General features: G+C 44.4%; 1 protein-coding gene across 1 annotated transcript in view; it reads left to right on the top strand.

The window, feature by feature from the left end:
- Positions 1-19862, top strand: part of SPG11 (SPG11 vesicle trafficking associated, spatacsin) — a 1688331-nt gene that overhangs the window by 984546 nt on the left and 683923 nt on the right. The window contains exon 28 of the mRNA XM_069624201.1: positions 2505-2612. Coding sequence (XP_069480302.1) covers positions 2505-2612 — 108 coding nt within the window. The remainder of the gene's footprint in view (positions 1-2504; positions 2613-19862) is intronic.

The raw sequence follows: 19862 nt of genomic DNA, 5'->3' as shown, positions 1-19862 counted from the left end.
GAAGAAAATATAACCAGTGTTGGAGAGTCCTTAGTTGCTATGTGTTGGAGCTGTAACTAAATATTCCTGAAATTGAATAAATTACAAGTGTTATAAAGTTATTACTTACCTGTGAATTGCTTAGTGCCATTCTGAAAAGTATTACCAAGTTATTTACTTACCTTTGAATTGTGTTCCACTATTCTAGAAAGTAATGTTAGTAGTATGACTGTATTATTGCTTGAAACATAATAAGTGTAACAGTTTACTACCAATAGGGTCTGCATACCTTGGTTTGCCTACTGCCATTCAAAAAGTCTAATAATGTGGTTTTACTCACCTTGAATTGTATATTGCTATTCTAAATGTGTTTTATACTTAGGTTTACTTACCATACGTATTGTGTTGGTTTTTATATTGTGTTTATGAATTAGAATAGTACTTACCTTTCTAAAGAATGTTCTTTGCCGGTGCATATATTAAATAAAAAAATATTCTTTTACAATATATTAGTGTATAAGTGTTTTTCTTTGAACCGTGTGGATGCTACAAGCACTTTGTACCTTCCTACAGCCCTCTCTCCGTCCTAAAATAAGCCGGGCTGCTTTGCCACCTACCAGTACCTTGAGTGGTACAGGTCTATACTAAGAGTTGGAGTTTCTTTATTGTCCAAAGGGATAGTCCTATAAAGTCTTACTTAGGTGGACTTTAGAAAAACTCCCCTAACAGATGGCAAATGGTTTAATGCAAAAATACAAATTTAGGGAACGTTTTGTATAATAAATGTACCCACATGTAAAAAACACATATTTTGGAGTCTTATCTTCGTAGCATATTGTGGCCTGCCTTTGGATCCCTCTCTGGCTACATGATGGAAGGCGGAATGTATACCCTCCAAAGCAGGCAAAGCCTTCCAAAAGGTAATCCATATTGACCGTTTGCACAATATATAAAGAGGATTTCTCACCAAAACCTTTTAGATGTTGTGTTTTTCTCCCAGGTTCACCATTCTCATATCGATTATATACTCAGTGACAAATGTTTGATCCATTTATTCATTAATACTGATACAGGCCCTATTGTTCTATCAGATGATGTGCCGATTTCCCAGGCCATGGGTCATGTCATATCTAGGATTCATACAGCAAAATGGAAATAAACATGTCATTAACATAGTGCAACGTCTTTCTATCCTGTATAAAGCAATGTATGATTGTATTATTTGTTAATAGCATTGCATCAGATGATTTTACCTGTAACAAGTGTGACTCCCTTACAGGTATATATCAGAAGAGAGATCATTAGGTATTTACAAGGGTAGAGAATTCCGAGGGGTGAAATAGCTCACTGCACGACTTTTCCTTGTACTTGTACACAGGTACTCTTACTAATTGGAGGGTTGTTGTTGTGAGCATACAATTGCATATTTATTCCAACTTTCGGCATTACTGGGCTTGCTCCTTCACTAGACATCACACATACAATTTGCATTGGGACACAATTAGATGTCTTCTTCCACCACAAGCTGGAATGGATGGGCTGCCACCTTTTGTTCTGCAGATATCCATGTCTTCCCCTTCCCCTCAGCACCCAACATTGCAGCTAATCCCTGCTCACCCTCTGTTTACTCTGCATAATTTAAACAGGAAGGGACACTGCCGAATAATAACCCTACAGCCCTCAGGGGATCACAGTGATATCTCCTGGGGCACATGCTCCTGTTCCCATTTAGCATTTCTGACATACCTTTTTGGCACATGGCAACACACATCTCCTCGGCATGCACACCCGGCCACTGCTTCCCCGAGTGTTAACAGGCAATTTCCTACAAGCTCACTGCAACATCTAGTTGCTCTTTACTTGCTTTTCAGAGAGAGGGTGCCAAAAGACGAGCCCCCCTCCTTCCCTGGGTAGGGGATTGGCTCCTCTGGTGTGTATATATATATATATATACATATATATATATATACATACACACACACACGAATGGCCCTCTCATTTGGATTGGAGCAGAATTGCACTGTTAAGGTATTCTAAACAAGTTCCCATTGGAAAAATGTGGTTGCTATCCCTCTCATTCCAGGAACTAGCAAGACGTATATACTCTGTACCTTGCTTCACTAGGCAGCTCTTTGGCACGCACCTTGTGTGCTATGCTAATCACTATCTACGTAATCTAGTGTGATCCAGACTCTCCCATCACACACACTAAAGAGGAGATGCTGTCCGGAATACCAAGGAATACTGAGCAGAGACATAGGGACGCGAGTGAAAAAATAAACCTTTCAGTCCATTCTACAGAGCAGTCTGTCTGTGTGAAGGAAAGGCAGCCGTTGCTTAGCTCAATGTTGAGAGAAGCAGTGCGTCTGCAAGGGCAGGTGCCCTATAACCTGGCTGGGCTCGAAGGAATCAATTAGTTCAAGGTTTGTGAGAGCTTTACAAGCCGACTTGGTGCCCAACTCTGATCTGTTTTCCTGTTTGCCCAGAAGCGTTATCTCGCTGACTTCCTTCCTTGTGTGTTCTAGGACTGCCCGTTGTTATCAATCTTGGAAGTCTATGAGCTGTGCATGGAACACAAGGACTACACCCAGGCTAAAGTCCAGCTCCTGGCTTTCCAGCAGAGTCTGCTTATGGTAAGGGTCAACTGTTATTGCGGGTAGCAGACAGGGAACCATTTTATAAATTAAATATGGAAATGTGTATTGTAGCAGAAATGTATAAAGTCTTCTACCTTTCCAGTTGATGGAATCAGATTTCTGTTGTCACAAGATCACAGCTGGTCTGTAAACACTACTATGAGGTCTGAGCACTATTGTTAAAACAGGGATATCAGGCCTACTCAGTTTTATGACATGGTAACTGGGTTTTGTGAAATATTATGTATTTCCTTTCAGTCACCTCTGAAGTGCTATGAAGAGGAGTCAAAGGGGGTAGGTCAGTTTAGTTCCCAAGTTATTGTTGATGAGACCTCCCTGGCAAAGATGAGGCCTGAGGGAGCAGATGCCACCTGAAAGATCAAGGCTGATATTTTTCCTCCATTGCAGTGCAGTTTTCTTGCACTGTTCTTCCCTACAAGCTGTGGAATTCTAAAGATTGTGTTTGATCTTTAAACTGTACAAGATTGCTGCAATAATATCCTATACAACAAAAGATTTTGCCCCTTCTGTTAGTTGGCTCTTCACGGCTTTGCTCATTCATTTCATTTATTTTTTGTTGTTCTTCTAACACGCTGCATGCCATGGGTGGAGGCCTCATAGCATGAAAGCAAGGAGAGGACAGCATGAGGCTCCAGAAGAGGAAGGTTTTAAAGTCATTTTTGAACTTGGTGAGGTTGGGTTGAAGACAGAGGTCGAAGAGTGTTTCACTTTTGAGACTTTTCACCTTTAATTTTCTTTTTGATGAAGCGCATACAAGTCCCTCTGTAAGAGTGGGGGGTAAATATCTAATGCATGCAGCTTTGAATTGGATTCTCTTTGCGAAATGTAGCCATTTAAGTAAATTGAGTGCAGGCGAAATGTGATCTCACCAGTTTAGGTGGAGCAAGCTACAATGTTTGGGAGATTGTAGTGTACAATGTAGTGTAGTATATTGTGTATGTGTAAATTGTAGCGTACACGCTAAAACATTTGGGGCATTCATGTGTAAAGATTTATTGTGCGTAATCCAAATGTACCAAATGTGTTGTAAACCTGAGAAATGTACTGTTTTTCAATATAAAATGTGCATTTTAAATTGAGAAAATATGTATTTTCACCCATTTCAGTATGGTGTTTGTTGTTTGTCCTTATTAGGTACAATTGAGTTGGTTAATGATAAACATCTGTTATCTGTCTATTGTGCCAAGCCCCCACACACAAGGGCAAACGTAACTCTACAAATGCATGTATTATGTTATATTCACCACACTTGGTCTGAGCATGTGCCAAAAGTTCCACACACCTGCTCTCCATCTACCACTAACATCTTATGTGGTAATCTTGTACAAAGAAATCATTTACTCTCTGTGACACTCTTAAAGAAATGTATTTGTATCTCGTTTCAGCTGGGTGTAGGTAATCTCCTTCAAAAGGGAGATGTGTTGCGGTCTCCCTGTTTTCAATGTCACATGCACATTTCTCAGAAGTCTCCTGACTAAATTATTCATTTTTTTCTAAGGATGTAGAGATCTTTTGTGAATGAGGTTTCTAAAACTGGTTACAATGTTTCATCAGTATGTTCCTCTGAAAGAACCCAGTTCTACTAAAAATAAAATTGTGAGTTTACCATGTTCTGGATATACTTTTGATAGTTCTGTATTTAATGAAGAACTTTCTTGAGGTGAAATGATTTGCCTTTTCTGTTTTGATCCCTTTAGCTTTAAGTAGTTCTCAGTGAATGTAGGTCCGTGCCAACTGAGATAACATTAAATCAATTTTACAAATTCAGTGCTGGAGTTCTTTCCAAGCCCAGCTAGTTATGAGATGACCATGTTGGGTCAACCTGTGATTTCCAAAACTACTTAGACTCTCCAATGTGATCTGATTTTAATGCACCGCTCCCCATTTCCCTCAAGGTTCTCTTGTTTCCTGTTCTGTGACCTCTATTGTTTTTCTTGAACAGTACCCAAGATGTCCTTCAGTTGAAGCCTTCCACAGTTGTATGTAATGATTTCAAAATTCCTCCTTTTCACAACTCCCATCCCAACGACACTCGTGCAAGGGGAGTTGCAAAAAGTATGCAATTTCTCTCTTATGTCCGACCGCCCACCACCCCTTCCCCGGATGACTCTCTAATGGACATCCCGACCCTCCCGCCCTTTCTCCCCCTACTCACCTTATTTGGGAGACACCCCTAGCTACTATGTCCTCTCTCTTACCCTTCCTTTTGCGCCATTTCATTCCATTGAATATTCTGCTTGCTCGCCACCCTTGTCCAGCTCTCTGTACTCAGCTCCCCTCCTCCTTCACTATCCTTGTGTTATGCAGAGGACGTTTTGCCCTGTATAACATGCTAAACATCCTGAGCCCAATACATGACGTTACCACCTTCCATGTCTGCATCATCTGAACTGTGGTAGTCTTATCACCTTATGTGATTTCTATATTTTGATCCATATGATTAATATGCATAGGTTCCAAACATGAACCTTAGATTAATCTGATTCTTCCTTTTAAAGCATATGTTTTGAAACGAAGGTAACTTCATAGGAAAATCAAAACTCCCAAGAAAGAGACACATACTTTCCGATTATGTGAACATATTGCATTGATAGTCTTGTCTTACCTCTAATGCAAATGTAAATCAGCTGTATAGTACCAACTAGGCAATGATCCTTTCTAAAACAAGACACCCTGCAGTAAAAAGTCTCTAAATGAAGTCTGGCCAACAATCCATGAAGTACATGAAACAGAACACTTTCTTGCCTGCAGGCGCACTGCACATGCCTAAAGCTCAAACCCATGTTTGTTTCATGAGTACAGCAACTACTATTTAAGTTTTAAACTTTTGAAACTCGAATAAACATTACTGGACATTAAGAGGTTGCTGGAAAAAATGTATTTATTTAGAAATCACTGGAAATGTATTTATTTATTTATTTGTATTTGTAACGCGCACTACAGCCCACGGGCATTGAGGCGCTGAAAGCTTGGAGAATACGAGGGCTTACTTAAGAGGGTTACAGTGAAGCCGCCCAAGGCGTACTTGATAGTTACGGTACATGTTTCACATAAGAATAGATACTAGGCCACACACAGGTGACTACAGGTACAGGCCGGATTATACGAACAAGCAGGTTTTGATTGCTTTGCGGAAGGAAGCATTGGAGTCAATTTGCCTGATGTGTGGTGGAAGGGCGTTCCAGGTGGTGGCAGCCACTGCAGGGAAGCTGGAGCCACCAGCACATACTCTGCGTGTTCTGGGAACGATTAAAGTGTTGGAGTAGGCGGTTCTGGATGGCCTGGCACCAGAGTGTTTGGAAAAATGTCTCCTCTTTGCATGTACATTCCCCAGCAGTGACATTTCATGCTCGGTTTCTTACTACATATGTTTGAATTGAGTTTGACAGTAAATGGGAATCCCTTTCTTTTACCTAAGTGAGGCTTAGATCTGATAATAGTCTGAAGGTGGCGTTGGAATGTCTGACCTTCAAAGACTGCTGATAAAGACATTTCTAGGAGAGCGTTTGGGGGACTCTCCAAGCCATGTGTAAATGATTTAGGGTTACCTTCTGTTAGGAAATATGTTATTTTTGCTGTTTTCTCTCTGTAGATATCTGTGGAACCGCCCAACTTGTTGCTGTTGATTTTAACCTGTCCTGACTTTTGGAAACAAGTGAAACCTTTTTGCTTCACCTACTTTGCTACACTCATCTATTGTGGGGGCACTGGTCAGTCTCTATGGCTCTCAGTGCAGGGGGACCCTGCCTCCACTGTGAAATTCTTTGTTCATTTTACACTGCACACATCACATTCCAGTGAAGTGCGGCACAGATGCATTGTGTCCCTATTATGTATTTTGCAACTTTATGGTTACTTGCATGATGTGTCAAAGACGGGCTGGTTGCTGCACATATTTTTTTTGCATGTTTTTATAGTCTCGCTTGCAGTTTACTTTTTACCACATAATTCATTTTAGAATATTAATACTCGAAAATGGCCATGCCTCAAGATTTTGCCCTATCCTTTGGCCATCTTGTATTTTGGCCTCTTTCCTGATCTCTGACGTCTGGATTTGCCATACATAAGCCTTTTCCAGTGCAAAGCTTCGGCTTTGGGGGGAGAGGACATTCAATTGCTGCAGAGGTGTTGAATTCCTGATACGCTTACTTTGGTTTGAGTTGGTTATTTGATGATCTGTTTGATGTCCTTGATATCAAGCAGTTTGAGTAGTCCTTCCCAGGAGTTCTTGTTCTGGTTGGTGACAATGCACATTATTACATTGGCTGCATGAGTAGTAAACTATTTTGTCTCAAAGGAAGCCTTTTCTTCATGGAGACTTCCAAAATGGAGCCTCTAACGGTGTGCTGTCTAGTTTCCAGAAAATCTAACTGTGTTATTCTTGAATGTAATTGTAAACTAGAAATTAATGTGTAGGTTCGTTTTCTGATGCAAGCTCCAGCCAGGAGCTCACAAAGGAGTGTGTTTGGTTACCTAGGATTGATTGCTGGGGTTGTATTCCTGGGATTCCTCTCGAATCCACATCCCTGGTTTTGCCCAGGAGATTGCCTGCAAATGTTTGTGTATTCGGTGACCAGCTTTGATTGACATCCTGCCAATAGTGCATTTGCGTATGATATATGATTATGGTTATCCTCTACCTTCTGGTTTGGCGTTAAAGTTGATACTCTACACCAGCAACTTTGTCAGCTGCTGGAATTTGATCCTGAAGCATCCAGAGAGAACGAGGACCAAAGGATGACTGCAGAAAATCTGCACCAGCATCTTCTGGGATTCTGAAACTTTCATGGCCCACCTCTACTCTCTGCAGGCCAGAAACATACATGTTTGGTGCTCCTTTCTCTTGATCCAGTGAGAACAGGGGAAGCCATTCTTTTGGGGATATTTGAAACCAAAAACTGCTTCCTCCTCACTTTCTGACATGACTGTTGCCTATGGAACCTTTATGTGATGTGTCCCCTGTAAAGCAGGACCCTGTTGTGGTCCACCTGGCATTGAACCCACCAATGTTGTGGCCAGCTGCACCTTTTTCATATCATGTGCTTTGACCCTGGCTAGGGTCACCATTGCTGGATCTTTGTTCTTCAGGCAATGAGCTGCAAGTTCTTGGCACCACAAATCACTTCACTTTTAAGTGCTTTAAGCAGGCTGTTGTGTCCTTTCTTTGCCAAAATGTTATCAGTCGGGTTCCGTACATAACCCTCCACAGACAAGGCAGCATTCTCTTCTAATGTATGTCGGTGAAAGCTGAGATTTCCGCCTGCATGGCGTGTTACAGGACCTTTCCTGCAACAGGCATCCAAAAACAGTGTTTAGAGTCCCTGGGGCCACAAGTGTGGTGCTAGTTCCACTTTTGCTTCCCCCGGCTCCCGAGCATTCCAACACAGACTACAGCTATGGGTAGATCTCCTCGGCGGTTCCCCATCAAGTAGCAATCAAGGCTGTTCTACAAAAAGGAAATGTTCTCTACATTTTTCCAGGACTGTCTTCAGGATTGTAGTGGTCAGGAAGGGACCCTTGAATTATCCTAACCTACCTTGGGTTGTCCAGAGGCCTCAATAAAAGTAGACAGCAACAGCAAGAAAGGGAAGAAACAAAAAGGAAATAAAATAAAGACGTGCAAGCTTATAACCCAATTATAATCAACTAATTAAAATTGCATTTTAACACAAAGATACAGAGTAACAAGCACAAGATACAAACACATGTTGACATTGACCAGACCATGGATAATTGAAAGAAAGGCTGAGCATTCAGGACTTTACCACGGGAAGGAAATGTTGATCAAAGTTTTCTGTGACTTTGTCGCCAGGATCGTAGTGGTCAGGAGGAGTCCCTTGAATCATCCTGACCTACCGTGGGTGTTCCAGAGGCTGCGAAGGCTCGGACCTGTGTACGTACCTGGGGATCATCTCGGACTGTATCCGGGCATCCTCTGAGGAGGTAAGAACTACCATGGACCTTTTCCCTTGGGGATACTGGCAAGATATCTTTCAGGTTATTGTCTAAGGTTCTGTCAGCCTTACCAGTGTGTGTCCTGAGGATGCAAAGGAGTCTGTAGTGTTGGGCTCTGCATGGACAAGAAAATGCCTACATGTCCCTAAAACACTGTGCTGAAAGGACTTAATGACGGCTTGGAAAGCTTCATGCATCTCCAAATAACAAGGAGGTGCCTGTCCCCTCAAAATGGACAACCAGCCATAACAGAAATTGAAAGGCAAAATGAGTGATGTGCCAATAAAGCCTTTATCTCAACAGGCCTCAACCCCCTCAGAAGGTGATTCTCCACCTGGCTGTTTCCCTGGTGAATTGGCTGTAAGGTCTTCCTCACAACACACAATCTCCCTGGTGCTGTTACCTCCCACAGTGCTGCATGGTGCTTTTGTTCCCCAGCTAAATTGGCAACAAACTGAATGTCCCACAGCTGTTCCCACAACTCAATTTGCATCAATAGGTGTGTTGCCACCTCCAATTAGGAAACCTTTTTAGGTCCCAGCATCCACGTCTACTTGGATGCCTACGCTTTGGCAGCCAGAGAATCTCAAGCTAACCAGGAGTAGATGTCTTTTGATACATTTCAGGCACTCATCAGTTCCCAGACCATGGCAGCCTACCTCCAAGTGCCTCATTTGGGAGCTCATGCCTCCAATACCTCCTCCAGGCTCTGTTCTGCCTCCAGCCATGATACCTTCTCCAGGAGCACCTTCGGTGGAGTGGGCAGTTACGCATCCGACACCCACTACCATCCCGATCCCATCACTAAACAAGGCAAGGAACCGGATATAGATTCCTCTGAGAGAGGGGAGGACAATGTCCCGCGTTCTATGAAGGATTTTCATAACAGGATGGCATGTATTGCAGGGTTTCTGTGGATCCACCTCCTTATATAGCCCACTCACGTTCACTGTGAAGTACTAGCACTGAGGCAGTTATATTGTGTCAGAAACCTCATAGCCTGCCTACCACAAATAAAGGCACAAAGGCACGCTACAGACCCTAGCTTCAGAAAAGACTTGCCCTGCCTCACATCTGCAGCCTGACTCCTCAGTCGTTTTGTGTGAAACCATCAGGCTCTAGAAGCCTCATTGGCATCCATCCTGAGCACAGTTAACAATACGTTGGAGGCATATGGAAAGAATGTGTATTCCAATGCCCCTCTCCACTTTGGGCAGGCCAGCACCAATGCTCTTCTGGCTGCTTGAAATCAGGCGGTGGTGGCAGCTAGGAGACTTTAATCTTTTAACAGTTCTACATTCGTATTTTATATCAACAAAGTCAGAGGCACAAAGAGTCGGTTGATGGTCGACCTATGGGTTTGGACCATTTCAACAAGATATTCCCCTGAGCAGTCCACCTGGCAGACGATCTCAGTGTAGAGAAGGACCATTTTAGCAGGCTGTGTCACTCCAGTCATGAGTGGGATATCAAACAGGACTTTCGTGAACAGATTTTTCAGCATTGGGTTGACCCATCAGTGTTACCGCTTTGCTTCCCATCTGGAGCAGAGTCAGATTGGCCCCTCAGGAGTGGGGTCTGGTTTCTGGCCATGCCTGGGCCGGTTTGGAAGAAAAAAAAATGGAAGAAAAAAATATGTATTTTTTTTCAATTCCTTTTTTTTTCTTCCAAAAAGCCTTTCATTCTTCTTAGGTCGATACATGAGTACCAACATAGGTTGGGTGATATTGTATGGATATTTGTTCTATAAAAAAGAGCTTAAGCGTAAATTCTATACAATAACATATTCTCATTTGACCTTGGACCTCTGCTTGCATTCACAGTAATTTAGTCTACTTAGGAACAATGCTATTTGCTGCCACTTCCTGTTTTGTCAAGGGGTGAAAGGTTGTGTTTCATCACTTCCTGGGATGTCACTTTGGGGTGGGGTCAGTGATGTCATCAGAGGTCAAGGGTCGTGAGGCGAGGGGTGGTCCACTTTTTTTTTGGGTGACCGGGCCTATTTCTTGTCCCAATCCGACCCTGATCAGGAGGCGTTTCGGGAGTTTCTGGGGAATCCCCTTATGTTGGCCTAGAAGAGGTTGTGGGCTTATGAGTTTCACTGTCTCCCCTTCTTTCAAGGGTGCTGTTCTTATTTGCAGCCACCAGACTGCTCTATGATTCTAAAAGTTCCAGTCTGACCAGACAGATTTTGGTTCTCCGATCTAATGAGGCTTCAATCCAAGGGACCTTTAAACATTCCAGAGTGTCACGATCTCCTTCTCCAGCAGCTGAGCAAGGTGCTTCTTAATTGACATGCTTAGCAGCCTGGTTTCTAAGAAATTAACTGTGGGCCATTTGGGTATTTCAGCAAAGAATATGTTAATTTGTGACAAGGTCAGTAAGGTGACCCTGTCAAGAGGGCCTGTGGGACCTGGGGTGTGTAAGGAAGGCATGGCATCAACAGTAAGACAAACACAAGTGACCACATTTCAAGGGTGTTAATTGAACTTTCAAAAGGGTATGATAAACGCCTACCTAAACCTAAATCTACAGATGGGAGCAAGCTATGACTATACAATAATAATAATGTAGTCCTAGTGAAGTCTTGTCAAAATCAAAGGGCCTAAACTGAAAAACCTACAATCCTTACCGCTAATATACAAAAAGTGTGGAGTAATGTTCATGAAAAATAAAGAAGTGTTCACAAAATGATAAGTCAGGATGTTTGGGCTGTTGGCATCCCTTCCCCACGTTTTCAGCACGGGGCAATGCGGTTTACTCGAGCAAAGCACACACTCTGGCTTCTTCGACATGCGGCTACAGTTCTGTTTCCAGCTACAGTGCCTTCTGTACCCAAGTCTCTTTTCCTCATCAAAAGTCTCTTGATTCAGAGGGCCTGATGTACAACAAATAAGATACACAGTTATTTTCTTCTTCCAAGTATTCAACTCAGGTGCTTCACCCTGGATCCCACTCAGCTGGGCTCAGATCCCTGTTATTTTACGATTGTTACTGCGGATCCCCCTCTTCCGGGCTGAGATCCCTGTAATTACAAAATTCTGAGAATATTTATTTTCTCAGGTGATTCACGGTTCACCCCGGATCCCCGCAGCCAGGCTCAGATCCTTCCTCTTTTCAACTAATCTCCCTCAGCCGGCTCGGACTAATTGTAGTTCACCTTGCTTTATCAAAGACTTTCGAATGTGCATGGAAATGTGCACAGGATTTAGCTCAACCCGTTGCAGGACCACTTCGAAACAAACTTCCCTCTTACAATACAGTTGCCATTCTGTTGGATACCTAACAGAGACCGTCAAATGAGCACCCATGTGATGCCGGCCCACTCTGTATATGGTATCTCACTTGGCCTCCCAAAGTTCATTCACTCCTTTGGGTTGCAATTATATTTGTGTCGCTCCTCACATGTAAACCCGGGGGTCCTTAATTCAGTAACAAATCATGCATGGATGGGCTGCAGAATAACGCTTGCATCAAATAATACCGACCGACTCAGGAAGTTGGCAAAAAAGTGTAATTCGACTGTTCTATTTTCAATTGTCTAAAACAGGGAGTTACAAAGGACATCAACGGACGTCGCACAGCATTCTCTCAATGCATTTCATAAAAAATTATACTTTTATAGCAAAAACACATCATACATGATGTCATACTGTGTGGCAAACTAAGAAAACCTACGGGTGCTGGGTTTGGATTAAGGGAAACATCCAAGTATACTTTCTATATAGGGACGGCACAGGTTGTGATGGTTCTCTACAGTCAGGTGGACAACTTATGCCCATCCCTAGTGCAAGTCATCTTCATCAGTTATTAAGTACACAGTATATTATTTGCTCTCAAACTATAAGGCCCTTTGTTATATGGCCTTCTACAATTGGTTGGCATGCTTGTGCCCTTCTGGAACATTCGGCTCACTAGCAGCACGAAAGCTGGTATCCCAGTTGTCAGTGGGTAGACTTGACCGTGTCTCCTGAAAGCAAGCGTCCCCAAACAGCACGATCCTCCCCGCAATGAGAGACAATGAAGGACTCTCCCAAAAATGGGAATAAGGCCAAGACAGAGTGCGGGTGAGCGTAAATGGGAGTTTATCAATCAGAATAGGGCATGCAAAGAACTCTGCAAACTCCGAGAGCGCTCTGTCTGACAATAGCAAAGACAGGCGTATATATTTACAAAAAACGTCATAAGAACCTACATACTATAGGGGGCACAAGTTCATTGGGATTGGGTGGCGACGACTAACTATAGGTGCTGCTGCGGCGTGGTTGGTCTTGGCTGGAAGACGTCACTGGTCATCCTCGTGGGTTGGGCTGGGCCTGGCAGGTCGGCTTGAGTTCATCCGGGCGGTGTTGGTGTGCCAATGCGGCCTGTGGCAGAGATGAATGCCTTTCCTGACTTATTTGCCCTCGGCCATGCACACCGCAGTCACTCAGTCATTACAGTGTTATTCTCTTTAGTAAATCTTTCAATAGGTTATTTTACAGGTTAATGCAACACAGGAGGAATGCACCTTGTGAGGGGTCTGGTGGCCGTTTGTTAGAGCATGATTACCTGTGTCCTGTTGACCGGTATCATAGGTCGAGGGGCTAAGCTTCAGGGCCTGGGACGGGCGGTACAGGTCTTTCTGCTTTGTTAGAAGTTGTTATAGATGTTCCGCTGTGTGTTGTCAAAGTGTTGGGTGTCCTGATTGCACAGGGCCATAAGTCTAAGATGGTCCGGTGGGTTGTGGGGTTTACGAGGGGGCGCGTGTGTTCAGGCAGAGGTTTACTGCTGTGCTGTAAATAATGCAGGTGGCGGGCCGCGGCCTTGGGTGCTGCAGAGGGGGCTACAAATCTTTGAAGCGGCTCCAGTCTGGTTGGGGGAGGTGGAGTAGCGCAGAGCGGGCCTCTGCTCTCATGTCTTGGCAGCCTTCGCAGGGTGGGAGGGGGAATGGCCTTGCACGCATTCACAAAGGTATCTCCCTCGTGTGTTGCCGATTTTAGGTAAAGACATCACAAACATTTGAACACTCTCTATAATACTTATTCAAATCACTTTAAAACATGCATTTAAACTTTGCTGGATGTGTCTCGATTATACCCAGTCCGAGCACCGTATTCGCACACTATGTTTTAACAGCTACAGTATTTTAGTTACATGCATATACATTTGCAGTAAATGAGGTAGTAGTCGGGTTGGTGGAGTACATAGAAAATGACCCGCCACTGTACGTGACGGTGGTGGCACATAAGGGGCTTAGACATACACACATGACGAGTGCATTCTCGCGCATCCTTCACATGAGTCCATAGTATAGTTACATTCGTCTTCTCGTGTATTCTAGCAGCATTAGCTTGGTTATGGCGCAAAACCATGGAGGGTAGGTTTCCCAGTGATACACGTAACAAACAGATCCCTGGAGCGCTCCTTTATTATTAGCATCCAACTGCAATGGTGTGGGCTCGCCATTGCTTATATCATGGAAGCATGCTTTCTTATGTTTATACATTCTACAGGCTTTTGTAATATAAGAGATTTTGTGGAAGAAAGCATACTTTGCGAGTGGTCTTGACATTAATATATAAAGACTGTCTGCCATCTGATGACCATTTTACCGTTCTTTTCATTGTTCAGGCCTGCTGGCCGGGTCATGCTCGGAGCGATGATACACTGCGGGAGGTGAACTGTTACAATGTTAGTGTATTACGCTAGCTCATGTCCGTCTTGTTTGTGGGAACGTGCTCGCAGCGGATCTGCCAGGGTGCTGCGGCGACAGGGATGACTGAGACTCTCCAAGGGTGGGGGCCGCGCTACAGTGCGCTGAGCTCACACCATCTTTACCAGACAAAATGGTTTCTGGGCCTAGCTAAATTTTCAATACGTGTGGGCAATCAATACGTGTGGGCAATCAATACGTGTGGGCAATCAATACGTGTGGGCAATGTCTCCAGCGGGTGAACCCTCCATCACCTGGGCCCGGGTGGCATGAGGGGGCGCCCAATGAGCCATTGCCCTCACCTGGGGAGAAAACGCAGGCGAGGGGGGTCTCCTGGACCAGTCCTCCCCTACATGTCCCCCTTTCGTTACTTAAGTAACAAATTCTTTAAATCTTCTATCCTCCTACATTCTGCTTCGTCCATCACCGCCTCATCCCATGCAGGAGTTCCTTTGATGGGCATCCATGCTCTGCACACCCCCCTTAAGCTCTCACCTCTCCTGGCGTATTCATCTGGGGTACACGTTAGATATATACATCCGCCATCTCCTTCCAAATCTACCCAAACTTCCTCGTACCATTCTAGTATACGGGGCTCTTTGATGGTGGTGTGCCACAACTTATCTACAATATCCTTATCGTGGTACATAGGCACCAGTTGGTACCTGGGTGTGTTATCTATCCCTGTTTGTACTTGTGCTTCTTGCATCGTTTGTATTGTACCGTGTGAGTTGCCCATTGTCACCATCATCATTGCACCATTTGGTACTGCGTTAGCACAAACTCGAAGACCCACCTGGCACAGGCAAAAAATTAAAAGGAGGAACACCACAGCTGGCATCAAAAATTTCACAGTTGTTCCAAGCCATGAGGGGACCCAGGAGAAGATGTTATCAAACCATGTACTGTCTTCTGCTCCACCTTCCATTTCCATTTTTTCTCCTAGGTTGTGGACTGCCTCGATCACATGTGACAGGGAGCCATTTTCTGCGTCTTCAGAAGGTACGAAAGTGCAGCAGGCACTTCCTATTTTTCGGCATACACCGCCGTCCATCGCCGTCAACAGGTCCAAGACATACCTGTTTTGCATGGTCATCAGTCGTAAAGCTCTTAGTTCCACCTTTATTATGTTGAACCCTTCTTCAGTGTCGTTTGCCAGCTGAATCAATTCCCAGCGTGTTATCTGGAGCCATTTTGCGTTTGCCCTTGCTTCAACACTTGAGATGAGTGAAGCAAAGAATGTTTCTGCGGAGCTGAATAATCGATACCTGTCTGGGATCTGTGCCAACAATTCAGATGACGCCTTTGATATGTAGTTTGATGCTCGTCTGTTTCGGGTCAGTGCTTCTTCTTTACCTCCGGAGGACAGGACATAGATATGTGATTTTGCAGTTGGCTGGACCACACTTTGTTGCACGCTTCCTGGTGCCCTTCTGTTCCCGTTAATGTGGCTTTCTGGGATCACCATTAGGGCCGAGTGCAGAGTGGCCATTGAGCAGCTGCCACTCCATGACTGGGGGAGGTGCAGGTATGCCTGGTTACCGCATACCCAGTATGTGTCCATTAGTGCCGCTGTCCCTTTTCTCAGATCTGGGATGGTGAGGGTCTTGTTGCAATTCTTGTTCGTCCCCATGGACGTTCTCCCTTCTCCTTTAAAACATAGTTCATAGTCTATTTCGCTCTGCAGCTTGAAAGGCTTTTCAATGGGCGTAACCCAAGTTAATTTGGAAATGTGTTCCTTCCATACGGTGTGCACGTTTCTTCTATCCATTGCAACTTCTCCGGTGCCACACCCCTCAGTGCTTCAGCTTTACACATTACTTCTTCATCCTTCCACTTGTTGTCAGAAAAAAGTGTCCCTTCAATTACAAAAAATGGTTCTTTCAGACATACCACCCCTGCCGTTTTTGGGTAGCACGTTTTCTCGTTCTGCAGCATTTGAAAAGTCACTTCATGTGCCTGGAAGGTGTTCTTAATCCTGCATAACGTGAGATGAAGGAGACATTGGGCATCTATGATTGGCAACTCTTTGGGTAACAATACTTTGGGTGTACCTGATGCGTGAGGGATGAGGGAGCAGACATAACAGCTCTCGTTTGTTTAGCTGTGGCACTCATATCTGCATACCACTTATTTGTTTGGTGGGGGTGTCGTGGGTCTTCCATCTTATCTAGACCTAGCCCATAGTACTCATCATACTTCCTCCTCCCTGCTTCCCTTTTCCGTCTGTTATTCTTGTTCCTTTGGTGCTTCCCAGCCTCCTGAACAAGGGACAAAACAGACCCCCCTTCCCGCCCCCCTTCACCCAGTCATCATATAATATTTCATGTGTTGCTTTCATTCTTTGATTTTCTTCCATTCTGTTATCCGATGATGTGTCTATGGCCATGGGGGCAGGTTGGCTGGTAGGGGTGTTATACAACCAGGATATGGCGGAGGGGTTTCGGTCGTTTAAGCTGTGGGCATTGTAATTAGACATCTCAGGTGGGGACAGTGTGTTATTTTGCATTTTACCCTCTGGCCCTCCATTTTGTGAGATGACAGCATTGGATGGTGTAGTATAATAGCCCCATACAAGTTTAGTTCCGTCCCATACCAAGAAATCACCTTCCCTTGTATTGACAGTGACACTTGCAGTTGTATTGGTCCCAGTAGTTGTGTTGTTCCCTCCCCCCTCGTTCATCTCGATAGAGATGAACGCTATGAACCAGTATGTAACCAGACCAAACATTAATGTAAGAAACAATATAATGCACGCAGATAGTCCACAGTCATACGAATATCTGCATTTCTCAGTTAACCACTCTCTAATTCTAGTAAATCTATCCGTTGCAGGCTGCCCGTTAGATGCCATGGAAGCTCCTGTTTAAGATATAAAAGTGCATTAAGTGCATGCATGTAAACATTTTGCTAGCACCATCAGTGCCAGTATATATTTGACGGGGAATGGAATCGGGTGGGGATGTGGGGAGGGGTATTCACAGACAAGGGTGTATACAGGCCATAATTTGGCATTCCATTAATTATATACACTCAACAAGATAAAAGATAAAACATTTTTTTTTTTTTTTAAAGTATCCTTATCAGTTATTCTCTCATTCAAGTCCAGTACCAACACACACACACACAAGTTCATATTCAGACATTCTGCTCAGTTGCATCGTTTGCTGTTGTCTGTGCCTCCTCATCTACCTCCTCTTGTACATTGCTATATGCCTTCCGTACATCGGTCAAGTGCACCCAATACCTCAAGCCCTTCACCTTCACTGCCGTGGGCGTGCAAAATATTACCTTGTATGGGCCATGGAATCGTGGTGCATTCCACCGACGCACAAAGCTTCTGACATAAATTGAGTCGCCTGGCATTAGCTGTAGCTGTTGCTCTGGCTCCGTGACAGATCCTGTTATATTTCCCTCTTCTCTAGTGAAGGGTGGGGAGAGTTGCTTTGATATCACGCGCGCTGCCCTTTTCAATTTCCTTAAATAGTCTGTGAACTCATCCCCCAATATTGCGGCGCTTCTGTGAGCATCTGAGTGTTCGCGCAGTGGAGAGCGTGCTGTGTTCATTCGTCTCCCAGTCACGATCTCGTGCGGGGACAAATGGTGGTCTTTGCTTGGCTGATTTCTCAATTCAAATAGCGCAAGGGGTAGACAGTAAATCCAATTCTTCTTCAATGAAAAGCATAGTTTTGATAACCTGCCCTTTAACAATCCGTTCATCTTTTCCACTACGCCGTTACTTTGAGGATGATAAATCGAACACAATTTATGTTTTATTCCCAATAATGTAGTGACTTCCTTGAAAAGCTCATTCACAAAATGAGTGCCGTTGTCTGAGCGAATCACGTCACAAATTCCCCAGCGCGGGAACACTTCCCTTACTAGGAACTTGGCGGCGCTTTTGGCATCAGGTCGCGCACAGGGTCCTGCTTCCACACACCTTGAAAATGGGCACACAACCACGATCATGTACCGCGCGCCATTACACCTTTCCCCCATGTCTACGTAATCTATATGCAGTTCTCTGAATGGGCCAATGGGTTTAGGAATTGTTCCCCGGAGAGTACGTAATGTCATTCCTGAATTGTATATTTGGCATGTTGTACATTCCATTGCCAATCGAGACACATGCTCCTGGAGACAGGGCACGAACCATTCTTCCTGTATTTCTGCTGCGATGTGCTGTTTGGTGTTATGTGCAGGGAAGTGTAGCTGTTGAAATGCAACTTCTAGTAACTGTATTGGCATTACCACTTTCCCTGAGTTATTTTGCCGCCACAGCAGGTCTGTTCCCGACTTGCTGCACCCCCGTTTTGTCCACATCAATTTTTCCTCTGCACTAGCTCCTTCCTGTAATTCTAGTATTTGTGATATGGGCATCATGTTGTATCCTTCTGGGGGCTCTTCGTTTCTCTTGTGCTTAAGCATGTACTCACCTGTGTCATTTTTCTGAAAATAGGAAGCCTCCTTGGCGGCAGCGTCCGCTGCCGCGTTCCCCAAAGACACAACATCTGTGTTGGATGTATGTGCTTGGCACTTTACTATTGCTACTGCAGTAGGGTTTTGTAGGGCCTCAATTAACTCTTTCAACAATTCTGCATGCTTTACTGGTGTTCCATCTGCCCGTCTAAATCCCCTACGCCCCCATCTTGCTAGACCTCCATGTACTGTCGTCGTCATGTAAGCTGAGTCTGTGTATATTGTCACTGCACAACCCTTTGCTGCATGTAGTGCTTCTATGAGCGCAATCAGTTCTGCTGCCTGTGCGGAGTAATGTGATGGGAGGCGGTATTGTACTAGTGTTTCATACTCACCGTCTTCTAACCTCACTACTGCCATGCCAACGTGTTTTTCTCCCGTGTCCACGTCAATTGATGCAGACCCATCCACAAAGTACACTTCCCCCTCGCTTAGAGCGTTCTCACACACCACTGTGTCCTCCCCTCTTTCTCCTGTGTAGGTTGCGCAATCGTGGTTCTGCATGTCCTCTAGTGTGCATGCTTCTGTAATGAATGTGGCGGGGTTCACTGTCTTGCATCTCACTATATGGATGTTGGCGCTGGACAATATAATCTCGTAGGCTGTCGCCCGCTGTGTAGTCAGTGTGCTTTTTGATCTCTCTAGTATTGCAAATAATGAAAGTTCCACAAACAATGTCACAGGGCAACCCATTACTATTGTGGCACTTTTCTCAATCGCGAACGCGGCTGCAGCGAGTGATTGCTCGCACGCGAAATGGCCCTGCATCACAGCATCTAAAGTACCACTATAGTAAGCCAATGGCTTGTGTCCTAAGGACGTTTTTTGTGTCACTACTGCTGTCATGAGTGTTTCCTTGCAGTGTGAGAATAGGTAAAATTCGCGTCCATAATCAGGGTTTGCGAGTACTGGGGCGCTTGAAATTAAATCTTTTAATGTTTGGAAAGAGGAGCTCATCTCTTCCGTCCATTCCATCTTTCTGTTCTCCTGTTGGGCCACCTTTAATGCTTGTAATAGGGGTCTGGTGTATGCCGCATAATCTAATATCCATGCTCGGCAGTAGTTGCACATTCCCAGGAATTTCTGCATGTCTTTTA

Source organism: Ambystoma mexicanum, chromosome 11 (genome assembly GCF_040938575.1).
Source record: "Ambystoma mexicanum isolate Mex_15411 chromosome 11, UKY_AmexF1_1, whole genome shotgun sequence".
Taxonomy (NCBI): domain Eukaryota; kingdom Metazoa; phylum Chordata; class Amphibia; order Caudata; family Ambystomatidae; genus Ambystoma; species Ambystoma mexicanum.
Note: the sequence above shows the minus strand (reverse complement) of the source record. Positions and strands in the feature narration are given on the sequence as shown.